The 20,370-nt window shown below is 44.4% G+C and overlaps 1 protein-coding gene across 1 annotated transcript in view; it reads left to right on the top strand.

Moving 5' to 3' along the window:
• Nucleotides 1–20,050: 20,050 nt before the first annotated feature.
• Nucleotides 20,051–20,370, top strand: part of KPNB1 (karyopherin subunit beta 1) — a 39,322-nt gene continuing 39,002 nt past the window's right edge. The window contains exons 1-2 of the mRNA XM_040330042.1: nucleotides 20,051–20,155; nucleotides 20,276–20,334. Of these exons, the coding sequence (XP_040185976.1) occupies nucleotides 20,116–20,155; nucleotides 20,276–20,334 (99 nt within the window). The 5' untranslated portion in view covers nucleotides 20,051–20,115. The remainder of the gene's footprint in view (nucleotides 20,156–20,275; nucleotides 20,335–20,370) is intronic.

Below are 20,370 nucleotides of genomic sequence, written 5' to 3'. Positions count from 1 at the left end.
CAAATTGCTGATTGAATTTAGCGATGATCTCTTTATTGATTGGTAAGTACCATGTGCGGTTTTTCAAAATGTCCCAGCACATGTTCCTGTACTGTAAGTCGTTCATCACAACGATATTGCCGCCCTTATCGGATGGTTTTATAATTATTTCTGAATTTTTACTCAATGCATCCAGGGCTTGGGTATGTATGGACGAGAATTTAGGGTTGATATGTTTGACAAGAGAGAGTGATTCTACCTCCTTTATTGTTTGAATGAGGAAGGCCCAAACATTAGAGTTAGTCTGGAGTGATGGGAAATTTAAAGACTTCTTTTTTACTGCTTTTTCAAGTGTTTCTAGATCTTGTCTATATACAGAAAGTTGTACCCTTTCTCCTCTTGACTCATTTGTCCTACTTTGATCAGTGGCCCAATCCTTTATACATGTGCCTATTTACAAGCCACTGCTTGGCCGTGATTCACGGCTATGCTATAAGATTTGTTCCGCTATCACATCGAAAATCGCGACTTGTTTATGCGCCGCCTGAACGAGTCGGCGCGCTTTAATGACGTCATACGTCGTACGCTGACGCAGGGATGTGCTCTATTTAAGGGAGACACAGGCGCATCCGCTTTGTGTTGCCTTGTGTACACCCTGGGACACAGACATCTGTCACACACGCTGCTCCGTGGTAAGTGCTGCTATCTTTGCGCTCCTAGATATTCCTTTGGCGTTTTCTGAGAGTGTTAATTGTTACACTCTTATTTATATTTTCTTTTACTTATAGGCCTCCTGCTTTGACTGCAGTGCTTGTCTATTGGCGGCGTTACCGGCTTAAACATTTCCATAATTGGATTCACATGTTGTATATGGTGGCCACTCTCTGCTGTCCCAGTAAGCCTGAGACCATCCTAATTAGGTGAATCAAGGCTCATGTTTAATTGATTTTGCTTACAATTTAACCAAATTTGGCTGCTAATAATGGGGCTTTCTATATTTATCCTTATCCTTATCTATATATATTTTGTCTTCTTTCTCTTTTTATAACCACAGTCTTTTTGAGCTGTGCAGTTTGCCTGGGATTTTCTAACCCTGCAATCCACGGACCATTCGTTTGACCTTTACTGGTCACCTAAGGTGATTTCCTGTGATATTACATCATAAATGCTATATATCGTTAGTATTATCATTATAGACATATCTGTCGTTCTATGTTTCGTTTTTTCTTCTCTTTCTTCACATATATACACTCTGGCTATACCTTAACCTTTATTGTATGCTCTCTCTGTTTTCTATGGGTATATATGCATTGGGGACAATGACTACCATTAAATTAAGGATTTATTTAGTATATATATACATATCTTTGTGAAAATTAGATCCCTGGTGCTGTGTGTGAAAATTCCTGCCAAAACTTCACTTTCGACGTATGCTGCCGCTTCCTGTGCATCATATATGCCTTGTGGATACTTCCGTTGAGGACCATCTGTCATGTAATTATTCACTTAGATATTCATTTTTTTAATTTTTTCTTTCTTTTATATATACATGTTATTAACCCTTTACACTGTATCATTACAGATACAAATCTGTTTTTCTGCTAAACATGCATTCCTCGTCTTCGTCCTGAAGAAGCCCCACGGCGAAACGTGCGTTGGCGACTTCTGAGGAATATACAGTGGCTAATAATAATAATCTTTTGTAATATTATTTTGTATTATTGTTTTGTATTTATATGCTATTGAATTAAACTTTTTTAACCTACTTCCTTGGCCTGAAAGTCTGACCATCAATGTCCACTCGTTAGATATTGTTTTCTCTTTAATACTTTACAGATGTGGCCCATGTGAGTGCTATCCTTACGTTTCTTTCCAATTTTTTTGTTTTCTTCCTCCCTTTTTTCTTAAATCTATCTAATCCCTCTTCTCCTTTTTCTTCTTGTAATTTCATTTCTCCTCCCCTCTCTTGCCCTCCTTCTATCCCCCCCTCTCTTTTTGAATCAAGGCTACTTACCTGTCACGTGGCTGTGCTAAGAAATTCAATAAAATATGGGACATCTGGACGGAATCCCTGTCTACTAATGAAGACTCGATGGACGATTAGTAACGCTCTATTAATTACCTGTAACGGCTCAAGTGGCATCTCTGAACTTGTAGGCTTCCTTGGGTTGCTTGGTCAATAGTTATGGGGAGAGGGGGGAATGTGAATGTGTATATGTAATGTGTACTTCATTTTATTTTGTAAATAATTACAATAAGCTATGTGGAGTATCTGTGGAAATAGAAGAATACTCTAGATAATCTGCACAGGTGGTTGAGCGTACAGTAGTTTAGTTGTTTATTATTATTTTAGTTTGTGTGTGACTGAGCCTGGGTATGCCCAATAGGCTCTGTATTGCATTGTTTTTGTTTTTTTTACCTTGAAAATTGAAATAAAAACAATTATACAGTCTGAGTCAACTAACTCTCAGAGTGCTGGTAAACTGTTCCCCAGTTCTGACAAAGTTCTGAGACACATGGAACGAAACATGTAAACTCTTGGGGATCAGTAACCCCCATACATGTTGAGCTTTGCTACCCCCTTTTAGCTCAGTGATATTTACACTTTGAGCCGTTATGCAGCTTACTGGAGGACATCATATGGAGACATGAATTGTCTACACTGAAGACAATCACCACCCTCTGCATGGAGCTGCTTTAAACTGTTTGGATTGGAATTGGAGATTACTATTTTATTATATATCCTGTTTGGACATTGGCATCAGCCATTGTTACACCAGACATTGGCATCAACCATTGTTTTTCACCGGATATCAGCACTAACTATTATTTCACCGGACATTTACTACATCTACTCTAGTAATGAGCAGTGCACTCAGTGTTGTGGATATACACAGATGGATGGATTGGCTGCAATCTCTTTGAGCAACTTGTGACAACATATTGGATGGAATAGCTGCGATTCTGAGCTATTTGTGACAGCTAACAGTGAGTAAACCTGTGTGTTACATTGCTTTGGAATACTACTGCAATCACTGTTCCCCATAACCATCACGCTACTTGTCTGTTTACAAGCTGCCTACCCAACACTGTGGATATAAATCTTATGGACTGATTCAGATCTTCTATGAGTAACAGCTGAGCTGCTAGTAATATAGGCCCAGATTCACAAAAGAGATGCGACGGAGTATCTCAGATACTCCGTCGTATCTCTCAGAGTATCTATGCGACTGATTCATAGAATCAGTTACGCATAGATAGCCCTTAGATCCGACAGGTGTAATTGTTTTACACTGTCGGATCTTAGGATGCAATACTGCGGCCGCCGCTGGGGGTAGTTTGCGTCGTAAACCAGCGTCGGGTATGCAAATTAGGAGTTACAGCGATCCACTATGGTTTTTCGCGTTCGCTACGTCGCTGCTACTCTAGTTTCCCGTCGCAAAGTTAGTAGTCGTTTTTGGTGCCCTAACTTTACACAGCACACGTATGTGCTGTATAAAGTATGGCCGTCGTTCCCGCGTCGAAATGTAAAAAATTTTCCTTCTTGCGTAAGACGTCCGGGAATTACGGAAGTACGCTATGCACGTCGCCGTTCGAAAAAATGACGTCACTTCGCGCAAAGCACGGCGGGAAATTCAAAAGGGAGCATGCGCAGTAGGTCCAGCGTGGGAGCGCGCCTAATTTAAATGGCACACGCCCCTTTGAATTACGCGGGCTTACGCCGGAGGCCGCCGCCGTAGGTTTTCATTGCAAGTGCTTTGTGAATCAGGCACTTATGATGAAAACTTGTGGCGGTGTAACGTATCTACGATACGTTACGCCGCCGCACTTCTACGTGAATCTGGCCCTTAGTGAACAGCTCTATGGACACAGTTTTCTACATCATAATTACTTTGATTGAATGGACTATACCCGTATGATATGGGAATCCGTTTAACTGTGGCCACATCATTGCGACTTTACTAATCGCATTTCTGGTGAATAATATTGTGATCATCTACAGCGCTTTGCCATCTCCTCTATGTCTCCCAAATAATTCTAAGAATCAATGAGATCAGACCCATATGGAGGTTACACCTGTTTCACATGGTGATTTCTATGAAAGGACTTTTAGGCCCCTTTCACATTAGCGGACCGTTCGTCCGTTTATTACAAGTCCGTTTACGGACTTGTAATGCATCCCTATGGGATCGCGTCCGTTAGCGGATGGAGCATCCGCTAACGTCCGCAACCATCCGCGTCCGTCAGGATCCGTTTTTTCGAACGGAAGAAAACCCTATTTTTCTTCCGTCCGGCGGAACGGATCGGATGAAGACGGACAGACGGTCCGTCTTCATCCGATTCCCCATAGGGGAGAGCGGAGGAAAGACAGGGCGGTCTCTGCACAGTGTGCGAGGACCACCCTGTCCGCCGACAGCTCAGCGGGGATTACGGATGATCCCCGCTGAGCCGACGGACACACACGGAGCGGACACAAAAACGGTCCGCTCCGTGTGAAAGAGGCCTTCATCTACCCATCAGGTTCCTTGTCCCTCTGGTATTTTCATTGACAATCTTGCTTGTTATAAGTTATCCATCAGATTGGAGTGGTGTACTATATCTTTTTAGGTTCAATAAAAGTTTTATTAAAGAATTTTAGACAGACATCAAAAGAAACATGAACCAGACCTCCCACAATGGGTGGGCTGGTTTACATCATAACAAAGGATACCTTTTAAAAGCATAATCTATAGTATGAACTTCATTAGGAGCTAGAAAAACAATCACGTAATCAACCCACTCGCGTAGCATGAAATACCTTGCATCTACCCTCTCCGGCCCGGGCGCCCCTTTTGGGAACCAGCTGCGCCTCTGGCCAGGGGGGAGCAGGGGGCCAAGCCCCCGACAATATGGGTTGCCGTAGGGAAAAATGGCAGCAACATGCATACCATTCCAACTTATAAGGGAATGTGCCCAAGAAATTCAATCACATAAACGTAAGGTATGGTCAGGGCCGGATTAACAATGGGGCTGATGGAGCTGCAGCTCCAGGCCCCTTTCTCATGATAGGCCCATTTGCCCAAAAAAAAAAAAAAAAAAAAAAAGTTTTTTTTAAGAATTTTTTTTTTCTAAGATCGAATTTGGGGGGTTGTAGCTCGATGACCAGAGGTCACAGAAACCCCACATTTGGGGGTAGGCATGGGAAGAGCTACCCCACAACTGGTTAAAATATGGGACGGCTATCATTTATGGTTCCGGAGATACGGGCCTGCTTGCACAGCCTTTCAGAAGCTACATTCAGAGCGGCCAATATAAATACAAGCTGACACACTACAGCAGACTGATAGGATCACAGTGCTTATAATAATTATTTGTATATTACTCATGGTAATTAACCCCTTGCCACCCAGGCCAATTCTGACACTTCTCTCCTACATGTAAAAATCATCATTTGTTTTTTGCTAGAAAATTACTCTATGGTGGTCTTTGCACTTTTTATGTTGCAGGGTACAGAGCTGCACGATTCTGGCTAAAATGAGAATTGCAATTTTTTTGCTTAGAAGATAGATCACGATTCTCTCACGATTGTTGCGGCGTAACATCATCTTTCACATTAAAACAAAAAAAAATAAAAAAAATGGGCTAACTTCACTGTTTTGTTTTTATGGTTTTTAGTATTCATTGAAGTGGGAAAATGCAGTGTGACATAACATATTGCAGCAATAGCCATTGTATTCCCTAGAGTCTCTGCTAAAATATATATAATGTTTGGCAGTTCCAAGTAATTTTCTAGCAAATAATATTGCTTTCTAACTTAAGAAACAAGTGTTGGACTTTAAAGGAGTTCTCTGACCTAAAACTTTTAACCCCCGCTGTGCCCGGGCTGTAAAACTATACAAAATAAACTGTCACTTACCTGCCTACGATCCCCCGTTGTTCCGATATCGCCGTCCCGTTCTCCGGTCCCGGGCCCCTTCCGCTTCCTGTGTGACGGTGACTCATAGTGCGCTCAGCCTATCAGCGGCCGCAGCAATGTCCCGTCGCGGCCGCTGATAGGCTGAGCGCACTATGAGTCACCGACACACAGGAAGCGGAAGAGACCGGGACCGGAGAACGGGACGGCGATATCGGAACAACGGGGGATCGTAGGCAGGTAAGTGACAGTTTATTTTGTATAGTTTTACAGCCCGGGCACAGCGGGGGTTAAAAGTTTTAGGTCAGAGAACTCCTTTAAGTGCTTAAATGTAGTTACAATGTTAGTTAGTTACAATGTTTCATTTTGTTTACAAACTTCGCAGACTGCCCAGATTTGTTCTTTACACACAGAAGTGTATCCCTTTGATCTGATCTAAGAAGGAAGCATTAGTTACAATGTTTCCTGTTAAAAACTTGGCAGACTGCCCAGATATTTTCTTTTGACAGCTGAAAGTCTCTCCACTTGTTATATGAAAGAATCAGCAAACTCTGCATTGAAGATCGTCAGGGGGGTTGAATCGAGATCACGATTTTTTTAACGATTAATTGTGCAGCTGTAGCACGGTATTTGCGCAGCAATTTTTCAAACATGTTTTTTTTGGAAAAAAATGTTTCATTCATTAAAAAAACAGTTAGTTAGTTAAGTTAGCACAATTTTTTTTGGTATCCTAAGCGATGCTTTACATTTTTTTAGGTTACATGTTTAGAGTTACAGAGGAGGTCTAGTACTAGAATTATTGTTCTCGCTCTTACGATCGTGGCGTATGTAACCTGTGTGTATCTGGCTCTGATACTACCAGTGCCTACCCAGCCACTGACTAGTATCTCTCCCCAGCCTGTCCCCCACACACCCTCTCACCTGCTGACCTGTGGATAGGGGAATCACTCCTGCAGTGTTATTGTGTTCTGCCAGTGCGTACAATGATCAGTGTTGCTAACTTTAGCTGGCAGCACTGATTGTTTTAAGAAAAAAAAAAACAGGCTGGTTGTACTCAAGTTGATTAATAGATTGACTTGTGTAAAACCAGCTAGCCCATACATAGATTGACTATGGCTGGTCTCTGCATAATTGGCGTAATTTCAATCCATGTATGACCCGCTTAACCACTACTCAGTCCCTAAATATCCTTCCACTCCTGTACATAGTGCTCACTGTCATACTCTCCACACTCCTCTCCTGTACATAGTGCCCACTGTCATACTCTCCACACTTCTCTCCTATACATAGTACCCACTGTCATACCCTCCACACTCCTCTCATGTACATAGTGCCCACTGTCATACCGTCCACACTCCTCTCCTATACATAGCACCCACTGTCATACCCTTCACACTCCTCTCCTGTACATAGTGCCTGCTGTCATACACTTCTCTCCTGTACTTAGTGCCCACTGTCGCACCCTCCACACTCCTCTCCTGTACATACTGCTCACTGTCATACCCTCCACACTCCTCTCCTATACATAGTGCCCACTGTCATACCCTCCACACTCCTCTCCTATACATAGTGTTCACTGTCATACCCTCCACACTCCTCTCCTATACATAGAGCCCACTATCATACCGTCTACATTCCTCTCCTGTACATACTGCCCACTGTCATACCCTCCACACTCCTCTCCTGTACATACTGCCCCATCATACCCTCCACACTTCTCTCTGGTACGTACTACCCTCTGTCATACCCCCTCACTCTTCCTGTACATACTGCCCATTGTCATACACTTCACACTCCTCTCCTGTACATGGTGCTTTTTTCCGTACCCTTTGTACTCCTCTCCTGTACATAGTGCCCACTGTTAGACCCTCCACATTCCTCTCCCTCACCTGCACATACTTCCCACTTATATACCGTCCATACTCCTCCCCTATGTCGCTTACCCACAAAAACAGTTCTTTAAAATTATACTGAATATCCTCAATGTTACCAGCTCTAGAATGGACACACTTTTGTTAGTTCAACTAAAGAAAATATCAGTTCTCATATTTGTTCTACCCCATTATTAGTACTCATTTAATTTTGTGATTACTACTATGATGTATAGAGGAACATCGGGGATCTCAGCTACTCTAAATATAGCACTAAAAAAGTGGCCCTGAAAATATTTTTTAAATGTTGGCAACTGTGCACTTAGGCACTGCCCAAGGGCCACCGTCCACCGGGTCAGTAGGGGGCCCCATGAGAGGCTCCTGGGATCCTGTGATAATAAAGCAGTAGTAAACTTTCCTGACATTACTACTTTTTAGAGGCCCTGGGGTAGGTTATGCCACAACGTACAAGTATGCACAGCATATTAGCACATTAGTGTACACTTCAATTTTCAGACTGAGCCCTCCAGTGCTGCGATGAATCAGGCGGGGCCCGGGCACTTACATCTTTACCCGGTCTTCCTTCTGGGTTCTGTGCCTTTGGTCACTTGCCTTGGCTGGGCTGCGTTCATGTCATTCCCACGCATTTAATTATTATTTATTACACCCCATTCACACCTCCGCGACAAAACGCCCGACGCCGGCCGCTCGTGCCGCTGGAGGGGAGAATTCCCATTGCTGTCTATGAGATGGTTCACATCTCATAGACGCCGTACACCTGCGGCATGAAAAAAAGTCCCGGACCCTTTTTTTCAGGCGGCATTGGCGTTCGGCCATACAAAGCAATAGGAAGGATTTGTAAAAAAAAGTTACACTATTCGCGGCAAAATACGCCGCGTGCGCGGCGTTACTTGTCGCGGAGGTGTGAATGCAACCTAAAAGGCCCCACCAAAATCCTCAGCACCAGGCCCATGATGTTCTTAATCTGGCCCTGGGTATGGTCCTATCTTGGTGATACCAAACTTGCCTGTGTAGGACGGTAAAAGTACCAAGAAAAAAGGAAGGTATAAAGAGAGTAAGTCATACAGACAAGAGAAGAAAAGAAAAGAAGAGATAGAAGAGGGTGGGAAGGTGGGGGGTGGTGGGGGGGGGGGTATTTGGTGTGCCCAGATCTCCCGTGCCCCAAACCTATAATATGTAGTACAAGATCAAACCCTCCTGTACCCCTCAGGGAGAGCTTGAGTCGGGTGAGAGTAATGTCTTTAATGCGTCTGAGGAAGAGAACTCCCTCCATAATCCCCATGTGAAGGAGAACTTGGCGAGGCTGTCTAGAGCTTTAGCTTGGAGTTCGCCCTGTTGTCCGAGAATGGACAACAGGGCGACCGCGGGGGAGGAAGGAAGGGGTTTGCTATAGATATCCGAATAAATTTTGAATATTTGGTTCCAGAACGGGCGAATAGCCTCACAATCCCACCATATATGTAGATACGTACCAACAGCCGAGTTACATCTCCAGCATGAGTCCGGAGTAGACGGAAACATGATCCTGAGGGCGGACGGCACCCTGTACCACCGTGATAGCACTTTATAATTTTTTTCCCGAACATAGCTTGAGATAGAGGATTTGTGCGTGTAATAGAAGGCTTTTTGCCAGTCTGCCTCGCTTATGATAGTCTCCAGGTCCCCTGACCAGGCTGCGGTGAATTTAGGAAGGGAAGTGTATATGTGTCCCAAGGTCATTTTATATATTATAGAGAGGGTGTGGCGGGGGGTCTTTTGCAGTACGCACAGCTGCTCAAACTCCGTCAGGGGTCTGTGGGTCTGTCTTGATTTGTGGAGCTGCTTGCAGTAAGATGTCAGGTGCATTTGGGTAAGCCATGTCACCTTCGAGGAAGGGGAGGGCTCTTCTATGACTAGAGAACCCGTGGTAGCACTGACAAACTGTCGCGCCGTAGGCCATTGTTCTCTTTTATACCCAATGAACGTGTGAACAAGTTTACCGTCTGGGATAGCCGGGTTGTCGAACAAAGGGGTCAATGGGCACGGGTCGGTAGTCAAAGCATATGGTACCCTCCGGCGGTACCAAACTGTTAAAGCGTCTCTGGTCAGGGGCGATAAGTCCGTGAGGGCCTGGTGTGTCCTCTCATTGCCCCCAAAGGAGGGATCGAAGATCAAGAGAGGAGAGGTCCTGTTCGACCAAGGTAGAAACCTTGCTCGTGGGATGGGGAAACCATTCCAAGATCCGCGAGATAACTGTCGCTGAATGATACATTTCAAAGTCGGGGAGGCCAACACCTCCCCTAGTAATGGGGGAGCACAGCAAGGTATGTTTCAGTCTAGGACGATTTCCCCCCCAAACAAAGCGTATTGCCATCGAGCGTAATGACCGGAAGAATCCAGCAGAGAGGGCTATTGGTAAAGCCTGAAACGTATATAACAATTTGGGCAATATGTCCATTTTCAGGGTGTTCATATGCCCAAACCAGGACACCGGTAGGTTTAAGCGGTCTTCCGAAAGGCGCCTGAGGCTAGTCAGCAACGGGCCATGGTTGAGGGAGTATATCTCCGATAGGTCAGCCGGTATCTCCGTTCCCAAATAAGTGACGGACTTAGCCCGCCATTGGAAGGAGAAATTGGACTTCAGCGTCAAGAGAACGGGTTGCGACAACGAGACGTTCAGGGCTTCAGTCTTTGACAGATTAAGTTTGTAATTGCTAAGGGCACCGAACCGCGAAATCTCAGCCAAAATAGATGGGATGGTGACATGGGGATGGGTGACGTACAACAGGAGGTCATCGGCGTATAGGGAGAGTTTACAGTGACATGAGGGGGTCTAAACTCTAAACTCTAAATACTAAATTGTCCAGTGACAAGAGAAAAGAGAGAGGAAAAGAAAAAGAAGAGCAAACAGACGGAAAAGAAACATCGTGGCCTCAAGGGCCTCACTAATACTGTTGCTAGCAACATATCAGCTGATACCAAAACGGCAGCTGAATCTCCTAGGTGGGGGAATGCGGACAGCGCACAGCGAGATGCCCGCACACACCGTAACTTTAAAACTAGACAAACTATACAAACTTTCGACAGTTGGATTATTTAGGGGTCCCCCCGAGCAGCAGAGAGTGAGAAAGCAAGTCTTTCCATAGAACCTAGGGCACCAAAGCACCCATTTGTGATCCACTAAATCTACCACCCAGGGGGGACGCCGTCAAAACAAGTACACACACCAATTGCAGCCCCAGCCCAAGACTGGGGTATATTCAGGGCTGAGGGGGGGAAGGGTCAGCAGGGGCCAGGAGAGCCCTCCGGCTATAGGGGGTCAGGGCTGAGCCCAGGGGTAGCAGGCTAGAGAGGTCCGGGGGATTGGGGCTATAATCAAAACTGAGGGTACAAGACAGTGCCAGATCATAAACCGTGAAAAAGAGACTCTACATGAAAGAGAAGAAAAAAAAAAATAATAATAATAAAACAGATCAGGAACAGTCCGTATTGCAATGCCCCCACCCCTCCAAACCACATAGTCCCCTGGGGAGCGAATCTGAAAAAAATTAAAATCAAAAAAGGGGGGTCCCTGCTCTTCAATCATCAGGTGGTCCGGGGGCCTCTGCTCTGGATCGTCTCGGCTTCTTGGACTGTCTCTTCCATCCGGAGGAGGGCTGGAATCCAGGGGTTGCAGCTTTAAGTGGCCAATCCGGCAGGGGTATCTGTGGCAATTCAAAGGTGCCCAAGAATTTGGGGAGATCTCCGAGGGTGCGGAATATAGCAGATTTCCCTTCATGGGAAGCAGAAAGTTGAAAGGGGAACCCCCATCTATACCTGATTTGTTTGGCTTGCAGTGCCCCTGTCAGGGGTTTTAGTGATCTGCGAAGGTCTAGAGTCAGTTTAGACACATCTGGTAATAGATGGATGCGGGTCTCATTGAAAGTAATGGCTCCCTGTACCCGAGCAGCCTGCATAATGGCATCTTTAATGGCATAAAAGTGAACTCTGCTTATGACATCCCGTGGATAATCTGGGTTAGGGTTCTTAGGCCCCAGGGCTCTGTGGATCCTATTGAGCTCTATAGGATCCTCCTTGTCTTTTTGGAGTAGGTCATTGAAGATACCAATAACCACCGGGGCCAGATCATTAATTTCCACCGTTTCAGGGAGTCCACGGACACGTATATTGTTGCGTCTGGCCCTGTTTTCTTGTTCGTCCTGAGATAGCATGAGCTGCTGGATCTGTGCAGTGTGTTCATTCAAAATAACTTCATGAGCCTGCAGCGTGGAGACCGTTTCTTACACGCTATGTTCCACCTCCTCTATCCTGTTAGTCACATCCCTTCTGAGCTCCGAGATCTCCTGTTTATATGAGCGTTCCATCCTCTGAACACAGGCCTCAAAGTCATGCCTGGTTGGCAGGGCCTTGATGTAGGCCTCAAGATCCCAGCTTATATAGGAGCGATGGGATTCGGGGGAGTGACAGGCCGAGCGGGTCGAGCCTGCATCCGACTCAGGAGGTGAAATGGCCCTCTGGCGAGTCCTCATGGCTGAGGAGGATTTCTGTGAAGAAGAGCCATGGGACGGAGGATGTGAGCCTGAAGGACGGGCCGCCGCCATCTTGGATGGAAGGGGGTCACGCTGCTCCGGACGGATTTTATGGAAGAACCGGTCAATGTCACCGTCTCTACCCGGATCGGGCGTATGGTGGGTGTCTCCTCCCCCCTTTCTGCCCATTACCGACCTGTTTTGCGGTGTGTGTGTGCGGTCTGAGGTCGATCGTGAGCGCGGCGTGTGCGGGAGCTCTCTGCTTCAGCGTCTTACACCGCCATGCGCCAGGCCACGCCCCTTACTATATCTTTTTACCACATTCACGTGGTCTGTATATTTATTTCCAGGTGTCTTTTCAGGTGTCTTTCCACACATAGACAGTGGACATCTATCACCTGTTATTGCAGGGAATCACTGTCCTGTGTGGGAACCATCAGGGGTACATTTAGCTAGCAATTGGGCTCTTCATCTAGGGGGGGTGTCTGTGTTTTGTGGAGGGTGGGTGTGCTATTCATATACCTCGGTCCTCCTGCGGGGGAATCAAGTTTGTTTAGTTACCAGTACATGCCGTTATTGGGGTTCTTTTAATGGGGAATGATCTGGGTAGGTCCACCTATTTATAGGGGACCAATTTTTATGTCTTATATATGTTTTTGATATAGCTTATAGCTTCAATAAATTTGTAGTTAACTCTTTAGGGTGTGCAGCAGTCTGTTTCTTTCTTATTTTTTGTCATAACTCTCAAACTACCCTCTAAATTTAAAGCAGCGCCGGCTAAAAAGTAGCAGGCCGCTACATGATAAAAATTATAAATGACTCCTAAACATACTAAATTGGTATGTAGGGAAATAAATCTTGAGTAACAGGTGTATCCTCATACATCTGTGAAGGTATAAGTGTGACAACTAATATATAATATAAATAATGTGCAAATTATGGCAGAAAATAGTGAAACATAAATGTGTTAAATACCAATTAATAAATAGATTAAATGAAATAAATGAATAAATAAATAAATAATAAAGTCCAAAAAAGTTCAGAAAAGTGCTTGTGCTGGAGAAAGGTATTCTATGATCCTTTTCCCTCTTTTTCTTTGCGCAGACGCACACGCCCCTGGAGAAGCCTCAAGGCATCCCTGAAGAAGCCTCAAGGCATCCCTAAAGTAGCCTTAAAGCGGATCTCCCGCGCCCCCCCCATTATATTTTTGAAAGCATATCAAATGAGTTACTCACTTCTCTGCCGTTTCTAATCATCCGCACAGTGATTTCTTCTGGAATAATAACTTTTATTTTGTCAGGAAAGCCGTTTCCATTTTGCTTGTGGGCATGAAGCCGACAGGCACTTACTTCCTTGTTTGGTGAATGCATTCACTGCCTCTCGTTCCTGCACATGCTCAGTTCCGTGGCCGCCATCTTTCTACACCCCATACTCCTGCACAGTAATGATAGTGAGAAGGGGGCAAGCAGACATATTGTTACACCCACCGGAGTTTTAGACTTCAGTTATTTTAAACACAAAACGGATACTGTATTTAAGCACATAAGCCTAGTTTTGTTTTGAAAATAACTGTGAAATCTAAAACTCCGGTGGGTGTAACAAGATGTCCGCTCGCCCCTTCTCACTCTATCATTACTGTGCAGGAGTGTGGGGTGTAGAAAAATGGCGGCGAGGCTCCGCAATGACTCCTGGGAGCAATGAGAAATGCTCCCAGGAAGGATATGACGCACAACCCGAAGAAAACCCGTAGAATACCCGCATACGAGGGGACAGGAAGCCGAGTGGCAGATGCTGTAATCAAAGGTACTGTCACAGAAAAAAATGTCCGTTTTGTACTGCATTAGAGTATGCTATTTGAATAAACAAATGTTTAAAATAGGGTGGACATTTTTTTAAAAAACCGACAGAAACGGATACATATCCACCTCCAGTTGCCATCATCCTCAGTGGATAGGTAATATCCCTAAAGGACAACTGCTGAGAGTGAGGAGAAACTGTCGAAGACTAGAAGATTTTGATATACAAGCAGAAGTACTCATTAAGAGATTCCTTGAAAAAGGTTACAAAGAAGACCTACTAACCAAACTAAAGAACAACATCAGACTAATGGATAGAAAAACATTGTTGAAGAAAAAGAAATCAACAACAGCACCCAAAATGGATCTATCCTTTATTACTGGATTCAATAACCAGTATCAACAAGTGGAGAAGATTTTTAGAAAGTACTGGCCCATCCTTAGAGAAGATAGAACATTAGCTAACATTCTTCCACCACGCCCCAAGTTCATCTATCGGAGAGCTCCTACTTTAAGGACACATCTTGTACATAATGTACTGGATCCCCCTCAGAACATCAATATATGTCCAGAACTTAAAGGCTTCTATAGGTGCCAACGCTGCCTCCCATGCAGAACCAACAGACCTCAACCCCGGAGGAAAACCACCTTTAAATCCACAGTATATAACCAGGAATATCAAATAAAAGATTTAATCACGTGTAATAGTACGCATGTGACTTATGTCATTGAGTGCCCATGCCACCTGCAGTACATAGGCCGCACCACTAGGGCCCTGCGTATAAGAATCCGAGAGCATATTAGAAACATAAAAAAAGGCTTTCCCAAGCACAGCCTCTCGAGACACTTCGCAGAGAAACACCACAAAGACCCGACCTGCATGACCTTCTTTGGGATTGACATCATCAAGGACCACTGGCGGGGGGGCAATAAACGAGTACAAGTGTCACAAAACGAAACAAGATGGATACACAAGATGGGATCCCTAGCGCCTAGAGGCCTTAACTTAGACATAGACTTGAACTGCTTCATTTCCAATTTCTAGTAACAAAAAACCATCTATAATTAGATGCCCCATTTGAGATCTGAACTTTATAGCCAATATTTCAGATAAAATATATCTTCTCTGATTAACATTATTACCAATTTCCTACTAAGAGCACTCTCAAATAGAACCAATAGATGAATCCAAACCCAGAAGTATCACTTCCTTTCCTCCTGATCAAGTCTACAAGAAACAGATAAAGCTACTACATATAAAGAACCAACATATGACTCAAACTAAAAATGAATATCTCCAAACCATTTAATCCCAAACAGAATGAATTTGGGTCTTGGATTATAACACATCTTACCCTGAGGGCATTGGGCAACCACATCCCACAAATAAATTTAATTGGAAAGGAAAAAAGATGTGGGGTAACCCACCAGTGCTTCCACAAGCCAATTTCAATAATTTAAATCAGATGATAGGCTTCACCCATAGTATACAAATTGCCCGGTATATAGCAATGGGCATTAATGAAAGGCATTTTTCAAACTTCCGTTTACATCTTCTAACACATATATATTTAGTATTTTATATATAATTCCTACCTCAGTTTTTGTCCTCAAAATATGAACTTCCTGTTACACTTATTCAGGGAGGTGTATGGAATTATCCTCTTTCCCCCTCTGTATACAAAAAATACAGGCAAGAAAACGTATAGATTACCTACCTAGTGGATCGCCCTGATATGACAACACATTATTGAATGGGGGTATTTCCCCCCTTGGGTAAATGACGGGCCCTCTCATACAGGGCTAGTCCACTATGTACATAGGAAAACACATCACAAACACAATGAGCTCTCTGTGCATACAATTATTTACAGTACTGGGTAACTATGGAACTTGGGCAGGGCTCCTTCACTCTGACCCTAGTCACATAACCTAATTACATCTACCTTATATACACTCTGAAATTGGACATCATTCCTTTATTATCCCTTTATTATCTCTCTATAACCATTAAGGTCAGGGAAAATATATTACCAATATTTATCTCTCTAAAAATTAATTAATTAATTTATTTTTTTGTTGTGTATATGCATATATAAGTTTGCAATTTAATGGATTTTTCAACTTAAGACCTTTATTAGTTACATGATCACATTGTGGTAGCATTAACTGAGTAGCTAGCTATCTTTAAGTTGTTTACCTAATAGAGAGAGCATTTTTATCTTTGGCGCCGGCTGTGTCCTTCCCCTTAATACAATTGGATTCTACCAAGGGTTAATGAGTGGGAGGACTAAGGGCTGAAAGTAATCGTATAGCCAGCAATCAACCTCCTCACTACAGGCGGGACACATCTAAAGCCTTGTATAAAAATCATTAGCGTACGTCTGATGCTTGAATCGCCTTTGAGAACGTCATACGACGAAACGCGTCAGGTGACCCAGACGCAAGCACACACGTACGCACGGCCCACCAGCTGACTGTATCGTTGTCCTCCGAGCCGCGCATTGCCTGAACGGGAAGCCACGAACGCTCTTTGCTGACTGCACGGCGGTATCGTGTGACACAGGCTTCGCCCACCAGCTCGTGAGCATGAACGAATAACAGGGCTTATTGTGCCATTGCAGATCATTTTTATTTTACCTAAATCTGCATCCTTGTTTTTGAATGGCCCTCTGATTTTCAATTTTATACTTATTTTTATTTTAATCATTTTTTGTTAATTATTTCCTGGAAATGTTTTTTTAAAACTATTTGTCTACTAACTTTTATATCTATCCCACGGGGATTTGGGATTAATGGTTGGTTTGTCAAACAACCTAAATAATAACAGATCTATATATTGATAAATTTTTTAAATAAAGACGGTTGGTCTTTTTCTTTTGCAAACGCAGTGTCACGCTATGTGGATTTCTTTTTTTCTTTTTTAACTACTATCCTTTGGACACCTGGAAGCGGATTGGATTCTCTTCCCTCCCCCCTCTGGAGAGGTGATAAAAAGTTTTTTCCTGCCGTTTAGAAATTTAAACCAGCGCAACAACAAATACCGAGGTACCACCACCATTGCCTTTTGCCCCTAGGGGTGCCAACATCTGGTGAGTGGGGACCCAGCAGGGGGAGCACATAAGTCACGTTAAAATCCATCAAGAAGAAAATCACATGAAGTCACTATTTTGCTTTTCCTTAAATATGCACTTTGTCATCAGTGATACATTGTTTCCAAACTGAACTTTTGTTTGGTCTCTGAGATCCCGGCTAACGAAGAGATCTCTCTTTTTAGCAATTAATTGCTTACACCCACTGAGGGTTGCTTGTTTATTCTCATTAACTATATATTTGAGGTCGGACGTTTAACTTCACTGCTTATATGTTTACTTTTCACTGTTGCTGTTTTTTCCATTCCAGATTGACTCTTACCAATTAACAGCATATATATATATATTTCACTACCATTATTTGTGTACCCTATCTAGGGACGGTACATAGTCACATTTAACCAATTGTCGCTTGCACTTAATTTTTGGTTTAAGACCTGACAATATTTGTTGGAGGTTATAATCCCACTGTATTGTTTTCTTTTTATTTATTTTTTCTTTTTACACTCCTTTTCAACTCGCCTGATGCCAGAGTTGATCCATATTTAGGCTTACAGCAAAAAAAAATTTTTGCTTTGCCTGCACAGTGTCCTGGAAAAGGCACCACTAATTTATATAAATTTTGTATAACACTCTATCCCACAACTAATTTAGAGTGTCAAACCCTGAATTATCACCGATCTCACAGTGCCCTGGAGGACACTTTATAATCACTTTTTATTATATATATTTTGTTTTCTCTATATTTTTTAATTTGGATCTCACGGAATTCTGGATCTGTGCACCTATTGCACATACTATCACTTTGAGGTTACACCTTGGAACCACCTGAGTTACATTTGAATATAATTGGATATATTTATCTGAATTAGATAAAGAACATAGGATACCATCAGAACAGAAATTTAATCTACTGGCTGTCCTTACACTCTTTGGAAACATATACATCAATTTCACTGGAAGAACCAACAGATCATTGGGTCACCAGTGTTGATTATAAGCAATAATAGGGGGTAGCACCTGGACGTTTGGACATAACGACGTACAGGTCTAGGAGACCCATTTCCATTGGTCTCTCCTAGTAATTGAAGCTCCCCTACAAACAAAATACCTTACTACACATAGGACATCTTGTGGACACTTAACAATAAGCACAAGCAGCGCCACCACCCCCTAATCCAACTATCTATTATTCCCAGGTCTCTCTGAGACTTGTCAGGGAGGCAGCAGCTTAACATCCCCTTATCCTAAGCGCGGATCCCCCCATTTTATTAAAATAGGGTGGAGCTCCGCATTAAGGTACCCCTGTAGAAGTCTCAAGGCATCCCTGGAGAAGCCTCAAGGCACCCCTGGAGAAGCCTTAAAGGCAACCCTGGAGAAGCCTCAAGGCAACCCTGAAGAACCCCCAAGGTACCCCCGGAGAAGCCCTCAAGGTACCCCTGGGGAAGCCCTTAAGGTACCCCTGGACAAGCCCTCAAGGTACCCCTGGAAGAGCCTCAAGGCACCACTGAATAAGCCTCAATGTACCCCTGAATAAGCCTCAAGGCACCCCTGAATAAGCCTCAAGGTACCCCAGGGTGCCTGGGCACCATGGTTGAAAAAGGCTGGGCTAGAGAGTGTATGATATAGTAAGAGGGTGACTGTAGTATTTGAGAAGGAACAGGGTCCAGCACAGGTGGTTAGGTAAGAGCTAGAAATAGGTTTAGCAAGTCTATAGTAGCAGGGATAGACATATGGCTAGGGCAGTGATGGCGAACCTTGGCACCCCAGATGTTTTGGAACTACATTTCCCATGATGCTCCACTACAATGCAGAGTGCATGAGCATCATGGGGAATGTAGTTCCAAAACATCTGGAGTGCCAAGGTTCGCCATTACTGGGCTAGGGTGACACTGTGGTGGACCCCATGTGTGCATTTGTGCAGGCACGGTAGCCCATTCAATGGAACGAGCTGATTTACCTGTGGGAAACACAGCGAAAATGTCCCTGACACTTTTACTTACAAATGTATGAGGTTTTGCGCCCCTGAAAATGCGCTGTTTTCTAACACAAGGGGTGCTATTTAGAATGAATGCCCCCACACTTCTGCTGAAGCACAACGCATTTTGCCTGAGGGTTGCCGCCAGGGTTCCCTTCTCATGTGTTTGGTTCTAAAGAGATGAGGTGGCACCCCTATTTGTCGCAGTGTAGCAGACCCGCTATAGTATGAACCTAGCCTCCGGTTGCATTTACACCTTGGCGTTTTGCGAGCGCGGGTACAAATATGTGTGTTTCTTTTCGTGTCCCCGGAAACGTTCATGTTTGTGGCGCCATTATTTCCTTATGCATGTAGCATTAAAACGCCACAAGGTGTGAGGTTTGCTGCCAAAAAAAGGCGCAGGAGATACTTTGGCGTGTTTGTTGTGCGTTTGGCGGCCCGTTTATGTGAAAGACCTGCCCTTTGCTTTGGAAAACATGAGGCGTAGGTGTGAATGACATGCGCTATCAAGAGAACACATGTGTTTTATAACACATGGGCATGACTGGGCCCAAGCACCACAATACTACATCAAATCTTCATTTAAAATGTCTATATAACAAATATGTATAGAATTTATTAACAACTCTTCATTATGACATTTTTTTTTCTATCACACAGGAGACATTTCCCGGTCTGTGACTGTGAGGAGACTCCCCTCCCCCAGCCGCCTTTTTATCTCTCCTCACAGCACATGCTGTATGACCCCATTGGGGTGACGCCCACTGCCTCATCCGCCCGTCCCCTCCCACAATCCTTCGCCGCCGTGACTGGCGCCGCAGCGTGCTCGCCGACCAATCAGCGCTGTGTGCGTTGAGAGAGGTCGGGCTGATATCAGTGCGCGGCGAAGCCCCTCCCCCTCTTGCACTGAGCGCTCAGATCCTTCCGCGCCACGCTCCCTCCGGCAGCCCGCCCGGCACCGCCCGAGCACTGCCAGCATGGAGCTCATCACTATCCTCGAGAAGACCGTGTCTCCAGGTGAGGTAGCGCTGTGTGTGTGGGGGAGGGGGTGGGTGACATGAGAAGCCGTCTGTCCCTGCACGGACAGGGGGAGAGTTGTGGTGACCGGCGCGGTCTGACGTGTTCTCTCTTCTACAGACCGCAATGAGTTGGAAGCGGCACAGAAGTTCCTGGAGCAGGCGGCTATCGAGAACCAGGTGAGGAGCGGGGGGGATTGTGTAAGGTACGAGGGG

This window comes from Rana temporaria, chromosome 12 (assembly GCF_905171775.1).
Source record: "Rana temporaria chromosome 12, aRanTem1.1, whole genome shotgun sequence".
Classification (NCBI taxonomy): domain Eukaryota; kingdom Metazoa; phylum Chordata; class Amphibia; order Anura; family Ranidae; genus Rana; species Rana temporaria.
This window is presented reverse-complemented; position numbering and strand designations above follow the sequence as displayed.